The sequence below is a fragment of the Neocloeon triangulifer genome, unplaced genomic scaffold (assembly GCF_031216515.1).
Source record: "Neocloeon triangulifer isolate White Clay Creek 2 clone unplaced genomic scaffold, ASM3121651v1 ptg000014l, whole genome shotgun sequence".
Lineage (NCBI taxonomy): Eukaryota > Metazoa > Arthropoda > Insecta > Ephemeroptera > Baetidae > Neocloeon > Neocloeon triangulifer.
In genome coordinates, this window is record NW_026775556.1 from 1079016 (window position 1) to 1094772 (window position 15757).

At 36.1% G+C, this 15757-nt stretch overlaps 4 protein-coding genes across 4 annotated transcripts; 1 reads left to right on the forward strand and 3 right to left on the reverse strand.

Annotated features, from left to right (window-relative positions):
- The first annotated feature begins 33 nt into the window (after positions 1-33).
- LOC132200697 (monocarboxylate transporter 10-like) lies at positions 34-6504 on the forward strand. The gene is made up of 7 exons (XM_059626361.1): positions 34-370; positions 3847-3998; positions 4284-4416; positions 4839-5113; positions 5604-5744; positions 5796-6147; positions 6369-6504. The coding sequence occupies exons 1-7, from the start codon at positions 184-186 to the stop codon at positions 6434-6436; spliced, it is 1308 nt and encodes a 435-aa protein (XP_059482344.1). The 5' UTR covers positions 34-183; the 3' UTR covers positions 6437-6504.
- A 231-nt stretch (positions 6505-6735) lies between these two features.
- On the reverse strand, positions 6736-8392 carry LOC132200698 (protein farnesyltransferase/geranylgeranyltransferase type-1 subunit alpha). Its single transcript, XM_059626362.1, has 7 exons — positions 8125-8392; positions 7944-8067; positions 7795-7890; positions 7609-7743; positions 7344-7544; positions 6969-7137; positions 6736-6914 (listed from the first exon to the last, which is right to left on the reverse strand). The coding sequence occupies exons 1-7, from the start codon at positions 8282-8284 to the stop codon at positions 6840-6842; spliced, it is 960 nt and encodes a 319-aa protein (XP_059482345.1). The 5' UTR covers positions 8285-8392; the 3' UTR covers positions 6736-6839.
- A 455-nt stretch (positions 8393-8847) lies between these two features.
- LOC132199735 (uncharacterized) lies at positions 8848-10283 on the reverse strand. Its single transcript, XM_059624681.1, has 4 exons — positions 10074-10283; positions 9331-9516; positions 9096-9243; positions 8848-9039 (listed from the first exon to the last, which is right to left on the reverse strand). Exons 1-4 carry the CDS (start codon positions 10234-10236, stop codon positions 8976-8978), a joined length of 561 nt encoding a protein of 186 aa, XP_059480664.1. The 5' UTR covers positions 10237-10283; the 3' UTR covers positions 8848-8975.
- A 1866-nt stretch (positions 10284-12149) lies between these two features.
- Positions 12150-15621, reverse strand: LOC132199734 (fatty acid hydroxylase domain-containing protein 2-like). The gene is made up of 5 exons (XM_059624680.1): positions 14356-15621; positions 13720-13822; positions 13403-13512; positions 13012-13342; positions 12150-12583 (listed from the first exon to the last, which is right to left on the reverse strand). Exons 1-5 carry the CDS (start codon positions 14369-14371, stop codon positions 12163-12165), a joined length of 981 nt encoding a protein of 326 aa, XP_059480663.1. The 5' UTR covers positions 14372-15621; the 3' UTR covers positions 12150-12162.
- Between the last annotated feature and the right edge of the window lie 136 nt (positions 15622-15757).

Sequence of the window (15757 nt, forward strand, 5' to 3'; positions counted from 1 at the left end):
TAAGGTGACTGTGCGGCCGCGAGAGAGTGTTAGTGAAGAGTGTGCAGTCCACGTGGGTCTGTCGGTCGGTCGGTCGGTCGGTCGGCCTAGCCTAATGTAGCGTGCGCAAAAAAGCAGAGACCAAAATAAAAGGGGTTGGGTGGGGGCGGTCGCGGGCCGCTCCAGCCGCCGGCAATCGACGACATGAGTGCGGCCGAGGCGGACGAGTGGCGGCCGCGGGACGGCGGCCTGCGCGGCTGGCTGGTCGTGGCCGCCTCCTTCTGCGTCAACGGCCTCGTGTTCGGCCTCATCAACTCCTACTCGGTCATCTACGCCAGGTTGCAGGAGACGCTGGCCGCCGAGGGAGAGAAGGACGCCAGCTCCATGGCAGGTTTACTTACTTTTATTTTCGGACACGCGTGTTTGTTTGTCTAAAAACGCAGCCACAGTCAAGTGGCCTCCAATGATCACTTTTAGATCTTCAAGGTTGACAGCAGACATAAATTTTCATTTTAGTATTTTGCAAATAAATTATTAACCCTTTTCATTTTTATTAGAGCATAGAAGAATAGAATGAAAATCTAATATATTATTTTTAATTAATTGATATTATCATTAATTTCAGCAATTTTTAGTACAAATTCTAGGTCATTGATAAACTTAATGAGCTCCAATCACTGAAGAAAGATCAAATTTAGTGAAAAATTTGGAAACAATTTTCCATACCTTATTCTAATAAAAAAATTCAAAGTTTAACATTATCGCTTTAATTATATTTTCTAAATTTTCTGGAAATTGTTGCTCATATTGTGAAGATATATAGTTTTATTTATAAAATCTGCAGTTTTAAATCTACACAAATTATCTTTGTGGTGATAATTAATTGTATTCAACGTAAAAAAAATTGTTCATTTAGGACATTCAAGAATAGATAACATTGTGGAATTCGAGACAAAGTTTGCAGTGGTTTGCAGTTTGTTGTGAAATTATTAATTCTAATCCTTTTCACTTAAACACACGTCATTTAATACCAAAACTTTAAATTCATGCACAAAAGTTTAAAAATTAAGTTAACCTGCAAAAGATTTATTAATACGGAATTCCATATTTAAACGTTTAAAAAAACAGATTTTTTTTTCTTTGATAATTTTCTAAAACTTATTCACTGAAATGTTGATAAAAGTACAAGAAATATTCGTTATGAGCAATGTTTAAATTTATTTAGTTTCCTCTCTTTTTTTGCTGTCTAAACAAACTTCAAAAATGATTATTTACGCAGAAAAGTTTGCAAACAAAAACAAAGCAGTTTTTTTAGCTGAGGTTACAATAAAAGGCGCTAACTAAATGCACAAAAGATTTTCACCGCAGTCTTCAAAGAGCAGTTTGTGTTTTTGAAGTCGGAGAATTTCACCTACGCACTCGCGAATTTCGCAACGCAAGCAAATTTCCCCCTCGTTTAAAGTTTCCCCGTCACTGGCGTATTCGTGGAGACGGAAAAACCGAATTTCCGCAATTATGCGCGTCTCTAAGCAGCTTCACTCGCAACTTGGAGCGAATTAATTTGAAACATTTATATGCAATTTGACGCTTTGATGCATGCATGAATGGCAAATCTCATTTCGCACATGTCAACTGCTCTCGCCCTGCTTTGAAATTGGAATCTGCGACGCTGCACAGCCTGCGCAACAAACCATTGACGTGTGTTTTGTACGATGAAACTCGTGATAATCTTAATTTTTATGTGTAAAAAGAAACTTTTGGAGGGGAACCGACGAGTGTGTTTTGCTGGAACAAACAAGGAGGTTTTATACAAACACTATCCTTGTCTCGGGACGCGAGCTGATAAAAGCAGAGTGTACGTAACAGGCCCTCCACAATCATCGTGATATCTAACCGTGTTATTTTTTTTACAAGCGCCTCTACTTAACTCCCCGATGTCGCCATCGCAACGCAATAAACATATACATATATGCTCTTGGTTTATTTTTACTAATTTTATGCACGCGCAACATTTGTAATTTAATTTAATTTTCACCTAAACTCTACAAATGTTTCATATAATTTAATTGATAATATAATTAGCAAAATTTACTAAATTTATGTCAATTATCTGAGATTTGTCATTTTTAAATCTTAAATACTTTCAATATTATTCTTGATTAAAAAAAACGGAACTTTATTATTTATCCAAAGCAAGAAGGCATCATTTTGCTATCTTATCAGTCAGGTTTTTGCCCTTTGGCTCGGGTCAATGACATTTCCCCTTAAAAATTCATCGCATTAGCAAAGCAATAATTCGGTCAAACCTTCTGCCAACAAAATTAAGCATTTTCAGCTGCTTTAATTAAACAGCTGTTTTGGGAATTAAAAAAAAAATTATCATTTTTCATCACTTCTGTTTTAGAACCAAAATAATTATTAAGAAATCTTAAGGTACAATTTCCCGATGGAGGGTTTATTCATGGTGAGAGATTTGCATTTAAAATCGGTTTTTCCTCGTTTGTGAGTTGTTTAAGAAAAAACAATATCCTGCTCTACATGTTTTGGCTGCGGGGCTGAAGCCATAATTCATGAGCTGTGAAATCATTTTGAGAAGAATTAGTACAAAAATCAATCTTTAGCATATTTTTCTGTCAAATGAACAATATTTTGCGAAAAAATTTTGAAAGTTGGAACCAGGTTGGAACAAACAAATTGTTAATTTGAAAGAAATTTTACTTTAGAAGATTGATTTTTGTAATAATTCTGTTAAACTGATTTCACTGCTCATGAGTTATAGTTGTTGCAGCCGGTAGCCGAAACATGTAGAGCAGGATAATTGTTTTTTTCTTTTCAAATGCGATCAAACAAATTATAAATTATTTTTCGTCAGTGTTACAAAAACTTTCGCTTGTTACCTAAAATTTGATCTTTCTTTTAGTATTTTGCTGTTCTTTTTGAGACAATATTCCACTTTAAAGAAAGACGGAGATAAGGTCATGATTGATTTGCAGACTGCCAAGTGCCGAGATCAAACTGCGCAATCAAATCTCTCAAGTGTGGAGTCGAGGGCGCAATCACGCAGCGCGGCGCACTTTGAACGCGTGTTTAATTAAAACCACGCGAAAACACTAAACTGTTTCTGTATACAAAGGATTTCAAATGTAAAGAAGGAATCGCTCTCTCGAACTGAGAATTACTGCCAAGACCCCTTTGACTCTCGCTCTTCGTCTTTCTCCTTTGTGACACTCACGGAGACAGACGTGGACCAGTTTTCTTTTTTTAACTGGCTGGCGCGTGAGCTTAACAGCCAAAAATACGACTGCTCCCTTCATTTTGAAGCCTCTTTAAATATTTACCAAACCTGCCGAGTGCTCGATTCACTGATGACGGCCGCATCAGATCCTATGAGACAAATAAATACACACAATCGTAATTTAATTGACTCGCGCATGACGCCATTCATTCACTGCGCTAGTTTAAATTAGACAAAACCAATATTGATGTTGAAGTTAATAAATAGAAATTTGTGTTTCTTCTGTGCTTTCATTTCCTTTTGAAACTTAATTATCGTTTGAGGAAAATATGGAAATTTACACACACACACACAAAATTATATAAAATTAAACTTGTAAACAGGTGCATTTTAGGTACAAAATAATCGCCAGGCAAAATACAAAATATAAGTAATTTGATTTTTTTTATTATTATTATTTAACTGACACTTTGCAAGACCAGCTTGGTTTTATAGTTTGGAGCGGATTCGCTAGTGCCAAAATTTGAGCTTTTAATTAAGTTTTCTTGAAATGAAACTAAAGAACTTTCACTCTCTGTTGTAATTTTAATTAACAAAGAACGCTTTTACGACCCATGCAAATTCCTTTGCAGCTCTGGTGGGCTCCCTCACCATCGGCGCCACGTTCTCCCTGTCGCCGGTGGCAGGCATTTTGACTGACAGGTTTGGTCTGAAGCGAACAACCCTTCTGGGAGGCACCCTGGCTGTGATAGGAATGACCATTTCTTCGTTTCTCACCCACACGGTATTTATCACTTAATTAAAAAAGGAGCGAAATTCATTATAAAAGTGAAAAAACTAGAAATAAATTTCTCAAAAAATGGGCAGATTTATTTAAATTTTTCTTACCTGTGGAATAAGGTCGCAAACCGTGACCCAAACTATAGCAGAGCCGTTTTTTTCCTCATAAAAAATGAAATTTTTCCATGAGGACAATTGTAAGCTCGTCCGTTTTCACTTGACGAATAGCGCGTCTCTTCGAGTGTGCCCTGCAATTCTTCACTACTTGCAAAACTAATGTTTTATTTAGGTGGAGGCGTTGTATGTGACCTACGGCATTCTTTTCGGGATCGGCGCCTCCCTCGCGTACACCCCCTCCCTGGCCGTGCTCGGACTGTATTTTCGCGAACGCCTCGGCCTGGTGAATGGCATTGTGTGTACAGGTGAGGAACAGGTGAACTGCGATTGTGCCGAAACACATGTCATGCGGGTGTCACTTTAACACGGCCACACATGTACATGATGCTCTCCTTAATTAAACATTAACCTCCCCTATGACTCATCACTTGATTAATGTGAAATTAATTAGCGCAAGACCATAAAAGTGATTTCTATTTGCATTGCAAATTGCAAAATTTTAATTAATACGTTTTAGAGATTAATTATTTAAGAAATTTCATCTGTAATTATTATATTTTCAAGTGAAATTTACATTTCAAATTTTTATCAATATATTCAGTAATCGTAAAATTTTAATTAATTTTTTATTGAAATCTCTGATTGTAATTAAGTCTTTTATTACTTTTTTTTAACAATGCAGACGTGAACCGCAATTAATTTTTTGCTTGGCACGTAAATCTGATAGGGAGCTCGGTGTTCACGATCACGCTACCGCCGCTGCTGGGTTACCTCCTCGCGCACTTCGACCTTCCATGGACGCTGCGGTGCCTGGCTGTGGCGATGGCAGGATTGGCGGCGGCCGGATTCCTGTTCACCGCTCCCGAAGGAGCGCCCGTGAAATCATCGAATAAAAAACAGGCCATTGTCAACTGGGCCATTTGGAAGGAGAAGAGATACGTCATCTGGACCATCTGCATCCCCTGCTCCCTATTCGGGTACTTTGTGCCTTATGTTCACATGGTAATTTCCAAGCGCACCACAGGTTGAAAGAAAAATATACAAATATGATATCAAATAAAACTCTTAATTAATTGTGTAAGTTTGAGGGTTTAATTAAATATTAAATCTGATTATTTACAATATTTTCAAAGATTTTTTTTTTAATTATATTTTTGAATAAAATTTAAAGCATTTTGTTTCAAAATTTTTTTAGAACTAATCAGATGTAAATTTTTAATTTTTTAAAAGCATAATATTTATATAAAAATTTAAATTTTTTTTAATTTTCCTAATTATTTTCAAGAGAAACAATAATTTAAAATATGACCGCTCTTCATCTTTTCAGATCAGTTCAGATTAGCACATACGTATAAAAATTTCAGTTCCATTTTTATTATGGCGATTATGGTAAAAATTGCACCATTTTTCTTTTTAAAATCAACCAAACTTCCCAAATTTTAATCTTCAAATTACTTAAAATTTATATTAAATTATTCTGAAACTTTTTTAGGTGAAATTTGTAGAGGAAAGATTCCCGAACGAGGATGGGACGATCCTGATCATGTGCGTCGGCCTCACGTCAGGCGTGGGTCGGCTGCTGTTTGGAAAAATTGGCGACTTGCCAAGGGTGAATCGCATTTTGCTGCAGCAGGTGTGAAATAAAAGTAAATAATGGGCTTAATAAAAATAAAAAATAAAACAGGTTTCATTTATCTCGATGGGCGCAATGACGATGCTGCTGGTGTGGGCGCCGTCGTGGCCGTGGATGATCGCCCTGGTGCTGGGCATCGGCATCTTCGACGGCTGCTTCATCAGCCTCATCGGGCCCATCGCGTTCGACCTGTGCGGCCAGGAGGGCGCGCCGCAGGCCATCGGCTTCCTGCTGGGCCTCATGGCCATTCCGATGACCCTCGGGCCGCCCCTCGCCGGAATCCTCTACGACAAAACTGCCTCCTACCAACTCGCCTTCCTCCTCTCAGGACTGCCTTCCATTCTCGGAGGACTCGCCCTCTCAGTCATGCACTGCTTCAAGAAACAGCAGCCCACAACAAACGGTAATAATTAAAAAAAAAAATCAATATAATAAATATTTTTATTTAAATTTAAAGGAACAGTTCAATTTAATTTGACTTTGTACATTTAATTTTTATGAAATTAATATTTACACATTATTTTTATCGTTCTTTTAGAAATAAATTATAATGTTCCAATTAAATTTTATTCCATTTAAGCCGATCCCAATTTAGTGACTAATTAATATTTCTATCAATTCCAGGTGTTCAAATAACCAAAGGCCCGGAGTCAGCGTCTTTATTGGAACTGCAGATTCAGGAGGAAAAATGAAAGCGCCTTATTTTTGTTTTTAAGTCAAAGGATAGCCAAATAAAAAGAGAGTATTTTTGCAGTGTAAATCGGCCTTCTCTCACTTTTCACTATCAATGTGACATGCAATTTGATCTTGGAAATGGGACCGCGTGATATTCGGATCAAATGACCTCATCTGGTGGCAAAAAACGTGACCGGCTAATGTTGCCGACGTGTTATTGCTCAAAACTGATACCCCGACTGCCCCGCAACAAATCTTCAAGTTTCAGTTATAATTACAATTCATGTCGTTAAATTTATTAATAATATAATTGAAATTAATAATCAGAACCTTTTCTTTATTGATCGGTTGCTGCAGTAAACAATCGATGTGGCAAATTTAAACAAAATTTATAAATGGAATCAAAAGGGATCTTACAATTTACACTGTCTGGGCCAAATAGTTCCAGTATTTTTTCCTAATTGGGTCAACGTCATTGGCTAACATGGCACACAGCTAAAATTATATAATAATTTAATATCAAGTTATTTTATCTTAGGAATAATTTACCTCTTTCACTTTCTCGGCCGCAAGGGAATCACTTTTGGCGCGGGCCATGTTGACGTCAATCAGGAAAACCAAGAGTTGCGTTGAAATATCGTTGGACCTGATTAAGTTTTCGCAGAAAGTGTTCACTTTTCTATTTCCAGCAACTCCATCCTGAGACTTTTCCAAAACACTGCCAAAAAAATGGGGTAAAATTTGATATCTTAAAATTTTATAAAATTTACTATAAATATATAAGGAATTTGAATTTCCTGTTTTTAAAAATAATTCTAGAATTACAAAAAAAATTAAAGAGATTTAAAGCTGCCAATGACAGGCATTGCCTTCAAAATTTTACTCAAGTTATAATAAAATTTTAATAAATTAATTCTTCCTCACCCTCGGAGGTAATTCCATGCGCTTTCGTTTTGAATGGCCTTGCTGATTTGCTCCAGGGTGTAGTCGACCTCTCTGACAATCACCTCGGGAGTGAACCCGGTTGTATTATTGACCACAAAATATCTGTGATTCCAGGCAGAGTTGTTTCTCACGTCGGCCGCAATTAAATTATTACACAGTTCCATCTCTGCATCGTAAAGTCTATTTTGATAAGAATTAATTAGTTATATTTAATTAAAAAAAGACTAAATTTAGAATTTCATACCCAAAGGTTTGAATGACCCACTGACGGTGTTGCCAGGCGTGGTAGTTTTTACTGTCGTACTCGAGATCGTTTCTCGTCAACTCGAATTCGCAAGACGGATCGCCCAGCATTTCCACTATAGCCTTTCTATGGTACCTGAGATCACCATAATCAGTTTAATAAGAAATTCAAAAGTAAAAGTCTTACCAGACTTGGTAGTTTTTTGGGTGAATGTGAATCATGTTGGCGCTGAACGCGAGTTCCTTCCGCAGATCCACTTTTAAATGCTTCAGGATTTCTCGCCTGATTGGAAATTTTGATTCAGCTTTAATTAGAGATTTAAGGTATTAATTGACCTGTACTGCCAGACGGAATAATTGGCAGGGTTGAGGTTGAGGGCGTCTTCGGTGAGGCCGAGGGCCCGCTCGGACTTTTCCTGCTTGGCGATCACCGCCCGCAAATAGTCGTACACGTCCTTGACTGAATCAAAATGATTTAAATTAATTTTTTAAATATTTTGAATCATTTATTTTTCACATTTGTCCGAGTAGTTGATCGCGACGACCGGGTTGGGCCCGTCGTTTTGCGGAATGGGCACCACGTCCTTCCAGTCCTCTCGGTTCCGGTAAAAGACGAACGCGGGTTTTCTGCACTTCTGAAGCGAACATTCGTCGCCGCTGCTGTCTGAGTCGGTCATTCTGTGTCCGAAGCGGAACGAGAGCCAAAATTTAACGTCAAACGACTTGGACTTTTGTCCAAATTTTTGTTTACTTTCGATTTTATTTGACTTCGCAAGAGAGGAGATTTCGCCATCTTTCGGCAGTCCAATGAACTAAAAGAGGGCGGGAAATTCAGAATTGGCACGTGGCCGGATGTGTTTCTAACTTTCTATCACTATTTGATTTGCATTGAATAAAATTTGCTTTCAACACTCTGGTTCGGAATTTAAAATTCCAAGAGCAAATACATTACTAGTTCTACCGGAAAAAGCATACATTTCTTTTAAATTAAAAAGCAAATTAAATAAATAAAAAAAAGACTTTTTTAAAAGAGAAAATAATTAGCGGTTTTTGCAAGGATAAATTAATTCTAAATTTTGCACACTGGAAAAATATTTGCTTTAATTATGGTACTAATAAATATCTTAATTTTGACCCTTAGCTTAATCAATGAAGACTAGAAATATTTTAGAATTATAATTGGAAAATTTAATTTTAATCAAGGGTGGCTGGTTTTAAAGAGCGAAATAAGCAGTCAGCGTTAGGTTTTTTGAACCCTTCTACTGTTTATTCTCTGCATATGAAATATAAAAAAGCTAATATGGCATTTCAGAAGAATAAACCCTTGTTTTTCTACGGTGTTGTACATTGTCGGTCAACAAAGCGGTTTTATCCGCTTTTGTTGACCAAGAATGTGGGGTTGGTCAGGCAGGCAGACACGCTTTTGACGATCCTGATAAAAGTAAAATTAGTTTCCAATAAAAAATAAAAATATATATATATAATTACATTTCGTCAACTTGCGGAAGCTGCTGCCTGCCATAGGCAACTGCATCTCCCTTAATCTGCTTGAAATTGTGGACAGAGTATCTGTTGTACTGTCCCCAGATGCTTTTCATCAGCTTCTCATTGTACTTGGCAGGCGAAATTGCAAGCACTGGAATTTGTAAAAATCGTCAGAATTTTTTAGATATTCTTATAAAAAAATAAGTGAGAATTAAGATAAGAACCGCGCGTCACTCACATTCGCCGTTGAATTGCGGCAGGCCAAAGTACTCTTTGAAGCCCTTTGAGGAGCCCTTGGTGTCATTGTATTTGCCCTGCCAGTCGTTGTTCTGCTTTTCTTTCTGAGCGTTCGCCCTTATCTTGTAGCTGGCGAACGCGCCTTGTGGGATGGAAGCCATCGGAGGTCGACGTAGGGCTTGGCAACCTAAAAAAAAACGCGTGTACTTTGACATCAAATTCACACGCGCTCTGCCCCAATTGACGAAAAGACAAAAAGATTAAGGATTAAGGTTACTGAACTTAAGGACAAACAATTAGAATAAAGTTGAAAATTTAGAGGCCATCGAAATAAATTTAATAAAATCTTTTTTTATTTTAGTTGGTTTAAAGCGCCCTCATGACGCAACTTTGCTTTTTGCACTTTGTCTCTCGTCGGCTCTAAAAATAAGTTAAACGAGCAAAGATGGCCACGTGAGGGTCATTATCGTAATTAAACGCTAAAATTCGTAAACATGAAAATATAAAAAAAAATAGAATTAAAATAATGGTTGTACACAAATTAAAACCTGCGTGCCTACAAATTAAAATCTGATGCAAATACTTGAATAAATTTCATCATTTTTAATCAAAGTTAGAGGCTCAAATTTTCAATTGAGAATCGGAAGAAAATTTTACAGCCGAACGGATCATTTTAGATGATTTCGAAGACCTTTTTGTTCGAGATGCTTCTGCGGTCGGAAACGGGGGAAAAAGTCGCGTTACCTGCACAGTAATCCACGGCAATGAGATCAGGGAGCAGTTGACTAGATGGCACAATTATAAACTTGGATTCACAGCTCATAAAAAGTGAGGGAACGCGGCGCATGCAGAGAAGAGAGTAAAAGATAGGACCGTCGGGGGCCTCGGCGAGTGGTGGAATGATCATGGCGATCGGCGCAGCTCTCTTATTTTTTTTTATTCCACGCGCCGCACATACAACAGATATATGTATATTTTGAAACCAAGTCTGGCAAACCAGTTTTCCTCTTCGCAATGGCCTTAATGACCTTATAGCCGCTCCGATGGATAAATAACCAACGAAGCGATCGCCGCTTGTTGCCGACGCCGCTGCAGCTCGGGGACTACGTGCAAATTTTCTCGTCGACCACCGATCGATGCATTCGACTGATTACAAACCCAATTGCTATTTTGAGCCCAAGAAAGGTGATTGAACCCTCAGATCACTTAATTGTTCTGAAAATATGTGCATATATTACTTTTTTAAACACCGCAGTTCTCTGACAAAAAGTATGACCTTTAAAAATTTAACTGCATTTTTCCGGTTCAATAAATTCTAGAGTTTTCTTCTTTTACGCGCCTAGAAAATGATCATAATCACGTCGTTACCGCAATTTCCATCAACTTATTATCAAGACAAAAGCAACTTTATTACTTTTGATTTGCTTAGAGTGACTGACGTAGACGCAAAAAGAGTTCACATAAAATTAACGATCGCGTCTTCTTCTGTGTATAGTGAGAGAAAAATAATATGTATAATATTTTCCACAAACGAAAAATAGCAATAATCAATCTATAAATTTAAAAAATTCGTAACGACAGCACGAAAAAATCGAAAAATTAATTACTGCGCATATAAAAAAATTTAATTTTTTTCTCAATGTTTTAAAATTGTATAAATTCTTCTCCAAAATGTAATTATTTCCTTTAAGTGTATTCATTGAAGTTCTTTACAGCATAAATTATAATTTCGCTTTCAATAGAAAAACCACCACAAAAACTGGTTTAAAATATTTACTAATACTATATAATTAAATAATGCACCAATTTATTACAATTTTATTTAAAGTCAAGAATAATTTCAAGTTTCAATATTTGTATTAAAAGGATTTGAACTTTAATTTTTTTATCGCTTGCAAGGATATTAATATTTTATTGTGATTTTTAGTCTCATTCTTACATTATGTTTATCACGTACCCTGTTACAGCTCATATAGAAAGTTGAATTATAGCTGAATTGGCGAGTTTAGTAAACCGTTGGCCATAATGCCCATAATTATATATAGAGTTATAGACAATGAAATGAAACTATCATTTTTTCAACGCGTTTTCTTGAGTGGGTTGAGGTAGATTACGCCAATCCTATTTTGTCACAACATCTGATGATTTAACTGGACTTCCAAAAGATTCATAATTTTTTAATCAAAACGATTTATTTATTTTTTGTTCTGTCAATTATTTTAACACTAACCTTAATCCTCCCCGTATTATTGGTAATGTCCAATTTTAATATAAAATGGTGTGTTAATGAAAATACAAAATAATATATTTGATAATTATTAAATATGCATAAATATTAAAACAAAAATACTATAATAAATCCTTAAAATTTTATTTTAGTTATTTAATTAACTGATAATCCTTATATTAAAATGATATATTTTTAATTAATTAATTAATGTGTCAATTTGAAATATTTTTTGCCTACTTATATTGTGGAACTAAAAAATATCAATTATCAGATGAACTATGATCCATTCTATGTCAGACAACTCATTTATTGCCTGGTGTCTTCTGGACTCTGAATTGTCACAGAGTTGAAGTGAGAATTGTGAACGTTGTGAACGAATAGTTAATCTACGAGACCTCTTACGGGGAAAGTTTGCAATAGTATTGCAGACGCGTTAATTCAAAAGTGTGCTGCCGCCACGGCGCGGAATAAACACGCGGCTTCATGTATAATAAGCGTATAATGCAATTTTACTCACATATTATTTTTAAATTTTCTATAAAAATTATAAAATCAATAAACTTTCAAAAGTATTTCAAATCAGTTTTTCGTCGACAGAATTAGTCACTTTATTTTTTGAGGTAAATTGTGTACAGCCGGTTGCAGCCCACTGAGGACGACGTGTCTGCCAAACTGGTCGCTTTTCCTCCACAGCGAGTCTGTGCCGTGCAAGTGGTCGAGGAAACCGATCGAGCCGAAGTTGCAGTTGAACTTGAGGTGGTGGAAGTCGTGGAACTCAGGCGACTGGAACCACGGCCAGTGGTAGCCTGAGTGGCCGTTCAGGGTCTGGAAGGTGACGTAGGCGAACCAGAACCACGCCGTCAGGGGGTGCGAGCCCAAAAGCGCGGGGCCCAGCAACACGGGGCCAATGTTGGCGAGCACATGTTCCAGGGGGTGACAGTCGACGGCGACGACCGCGATCGGCGCCGTCCACTGGTGGTGCCGCTTGTGGATCGTCTTGTACAACCATCCCTGGTGCAACAATCTGTTAAAATAAAAATTTTTTCATCATAAATTATACAACATATTTTAAATAAAAACTTCAATTATTTTCTTTCTATTAAAAAAAAAACCAATTGAACTAAATAGTATTTAATATCAATATTATATAAAAAAAAATTGCCATAAAATAATAATAAATCTGTTTAAATTGTTTACGCTTAAAAAACTAATATATTGGTATGTATTGGTAAATTTTTTACTTATAATTAGAGTTGATCTTTTTTTTTTAGTAATTTTCATGCTGAATATTTAATTTCAATTAGCAATTTATAGGACTTGATTAAAATCTTTAATATCAGAATAAATCACCAAATTTTAAAGTACAAGCAATTATCTATTGAATTTCACTAAGAAAAAAAACAAGAAATACGTCAACTTGGGATGTATAATTTTATATAATTTGTTTTTCACCTATGACTGTAGTAAAAGGCAAACTCGTGGCACAAAATGAGCAATGGCATCTCAAGGAGGACCTGAGAAAAGGGTGGGACGTGTATGAGGTCTCGGAAGGGCAGTAGGCGACCTGTGAACTTGGCCAAGTAAAACGCGATCACGGCGGCGGGGAGAGAAACTATTGTCTGGTTGAAAATCACTCTCAGGATTGTAGAGACCAGGCGACCCTGGTCCAAGGGCTGGTTCGTCCCTGGCTGCACTTTGTACCTGGAGAGCCAGCCCGTCAGATCGAGCAGGACGTAGAAACCGCCCCACACCCAGTACACGACGACGGACACCAAAAGTGTGCCTGTGATGGGAAAATTAGTCAGATTTCAGGTATAAAATATTATTTTAATCAAATCTTTACCTGATACAAGAAACGTCATCTGATCGTCTTGAGTAGCAAATTTTTCCACCAAATTTTGCCATGCATTTTCAAACAAATGTTCAGGGATTTTTAAAATAGAGTGTACAAACCTAAACAAAAAATAATTATAGCCTTTCAATAAAAATGTCTTTTGATAGGAGTTTTTGAAGATAGCTAAAATTATTAATCTAAATAAAATGCAAATGAGCACCAAACTCCAATAATTACAAATGAATATAGGTTCCGCGAGCTGCCTATGGCAATAATTACAGATAATTATGATTACGAAAGAGTGAGTACAATTTATTAAAACTAACCAGCGGAGAGAGTTGCTGATTGCCAGCAGATGAAGTTCGATGGATAGAAGAGTCGCGATAAGGTCAGAACAGGCCGTCTGCCAACGCAATCCAGCCCCAAGGCCTAAACAACATGAAATGTGCAATTTCTTATTTTAATATATCAAAATTGGAAAATTCTTGACCAATAAATTGACATTTTTGTGTGTCATTAAACCTTTAACAGATAGATGGATAAATTGCTGCATTGTCATAATGTTAATAAAATATTACATTGGTTAAAAAATGAAATGATATTCTTCTCTTTTTAAGTAATTGCAATTATTATTATAAAATTAACATAATGAATTTAGAATAGGTGTCAACTTTTGGCTACTCAATCTGCTATAATCATCAAAAACTTAATAATTTCTAGCGAATGTTAAAAACAAGTTTAAAACTAAAGTATTAATAAGATAAAATTAGTCATTTACAAGATGATCACATTTATTTTAAGTAAAACGCAGTAAAATGTAGATGAAAATAAAATTTTTATTTGCTTTTCGTTCTGAAATTCATTTAATTAAAACAATTGCTTATTTTGTGAAAAAAAACCGGCCATTGCTAAAATTTTCTATATTTTGAACTTGCTGAATCTTAGAATAAAACTAAACTGACCTTCATTGACAGCCATACTGATTTTTCGAACCCGATAATTGGTCACAACTGCACCCTATGATTAATATAAAGCTCGTCGGAGTTGATATTTTCCTTGTCAATCAACAAGCAAGAGCGGCGTGGAACTAAATAAGACCGAAAGTGGTGCTCATATTCCACGGCGTGAAAATTTGGCCCCCGCTACTCCTTCAAACGCCGTGCCAAGCTCACACGTTTACAGCCTATTGCATTATTTTTACTTTATAGCGTTAAAATAAATGCACAGATTAACACTTTGGACGTTTTTCTTTAAGAGAAACTTCCAGAAGCTGTCCCACGTGCTTTGCGGTTAAAATCTTAAAAATATATAGTAAATCATACAGTGGAAATGTTTTTTGCAGCTCCTTTTTGCACTGTTCATTGACCGCAGCTACTCGTGTGCGGTCGATTAGAATTAAATGTGATCTGCATAATTCATTTCCTGCTCTCTAAATTAATAAAAAAAAAATAATCAATGGTGTGAGAGTGACATAATTTTGTGTCCGCGCAACGACCGTAAAAAAACCTGCTGCCAAAGAATTATTTTCTCAAGCGACTACAATTCACATAAATCCTTTAAGTTTGTGTTTGTCAGTTCTCAATTATTATATTATTATTTTTAATCGCAAGGTTATTTTAGTATAATTGTTTGTTTTTCCTTCTAAAATCTTTCTCTATTTTGTCTAACAACAAAAGCTGCTCAGGTCCAACAGAGCATGGCACGTATAAACGGTCCTAGTTGAAAAGCATCCTATGAAATGCGTGCTCACCTCTGTGTTGAAAATTTCTCTGTCCAAAACAATATTAAATGCTCTTCTTATATCAATAATAAAAAAAAAATCTGATCGCGTCATGCTAGTTTCACGCGTGAGAGATTTGATTTGCTTATCAGTGGAAAAAGGTTCGCTTTGCACGCACATTTATTTCATGAAACAAATAGCGTTGTCTATTTCTCTACTTAATTCCATGTGTAAAAGTGGCTCTTGAATTTATATATTCACGAGAAGAAAAAATGATAAATTTCTCTACGTTATGCTATATTGCCGCGAGCGAGACGCATATCTCATTTAATTGCGGACGAGAGCGACAGTCAGACGCGGTGAACCGGTTCTGCGTGCGTTGACAAATACAATTTCTTCTTGAAGCATCTATAATGCGTAATAAGTTATGATTTTAATTAAAATTATTTTCTCCTATTTGTAGTAAAAATAAAAAAATTAAAAGGGACTATAAAAGGAAAATAATTGTTTATGATAATTATGCAAATAATGCATAATTTAAATTAATTTAAATTTGAAAATATTTTGTAGTGAGAAAAGTATCTTTTTGATAACGAAAACTATTTCTCACATTTTCATTTATTCTGTTCACCGTTAGCACTTGA

Excerpts from the sequence above, each read along its gene's own strand:
- LOC132200697 (XM_059626361.1), top strand. The coding sequence starts at position 184 with ATGAGTGCGGCCGAGGCGGACGAGTGGCGGCCGCGGGACGGCGGCCTG. Across the intron at positions 3,999-4,283 it reads CTTCGTTTCTCACCCACACG|GTGGAGGCGTTGTATGTGAC; the intron begins GTATTTATCACT and ends TGTTTTATTTAG. Across the intron at positions 5,114-5,603 it reads TTGTGCCTTATGTTCACATG|GTGAAATTTGTAGAGGAAAG; the intron begins GTAATTTCCAAG and ends AAACTTTTTTAG.
- LOC132200698 (XM_059626362.1), bottom strand. The coding sequence starts at position 8,284 with ATGACCGACTCAGACAGCAGCGGCGACGAATGTTCGCTTCAGAAGTGC. Across the intron at positions 7,744-7,794 it reads CCAAAAAACTACCAAGTCTG|GTACCATAGAAAGGCTATAG; the intron begins GTAAGACTTTTA and ends TGGTGATCTCAG. Across the intron at positions 6,915-6,968 it reads CGGCCGAGAAAGTGAAAGAG|CTGTGTGCCATGTTAGCCAA; the intron begins GTAAATTATTCC and ends ATATAATTTTAG.
- LOC132199735 (XM_059624681.1), bottom strand. The coding sequence starts at position 10,236 with ATGATCATTCCACCACTCGCCGAGGCCCCCGACGGTCCTATCTTTTAC. Across the intron at positions 9,517-10,073 it reads TGCCGTGGATTACTGTGCAG|GTTGCCAAGCCCTACGTCGA; the intron begins GTAACGCGACTT and ends GTTTTTTTTTAG. Across the intron at positions 9,244-9,330 it reads GCCGCAATTCAACGGCGAAT|TGCTTGCAATTTCGCCTGCC; the intron begins GTGAGTGACGCG and ends TACAAATTCCAG.
- LOC132199734 (XM_059624680.1), bottom strand. Across the intron at positions 13,513-13,719 it reads ATCAGCAACTCTCTCCGCTG|GTTTGTACACTCTATTTTAA; the intron begins GTTAGTTTTAAT and ends TTTTTTGTTTAG. Across the intron at positions 12,584-13,011 it reads GCCTTTTACTACAGTCATAG|ATTGTTGCACCAGGGATGGT; the intron begins GTGAAAAACAAA and ends TTATTTTAACAG.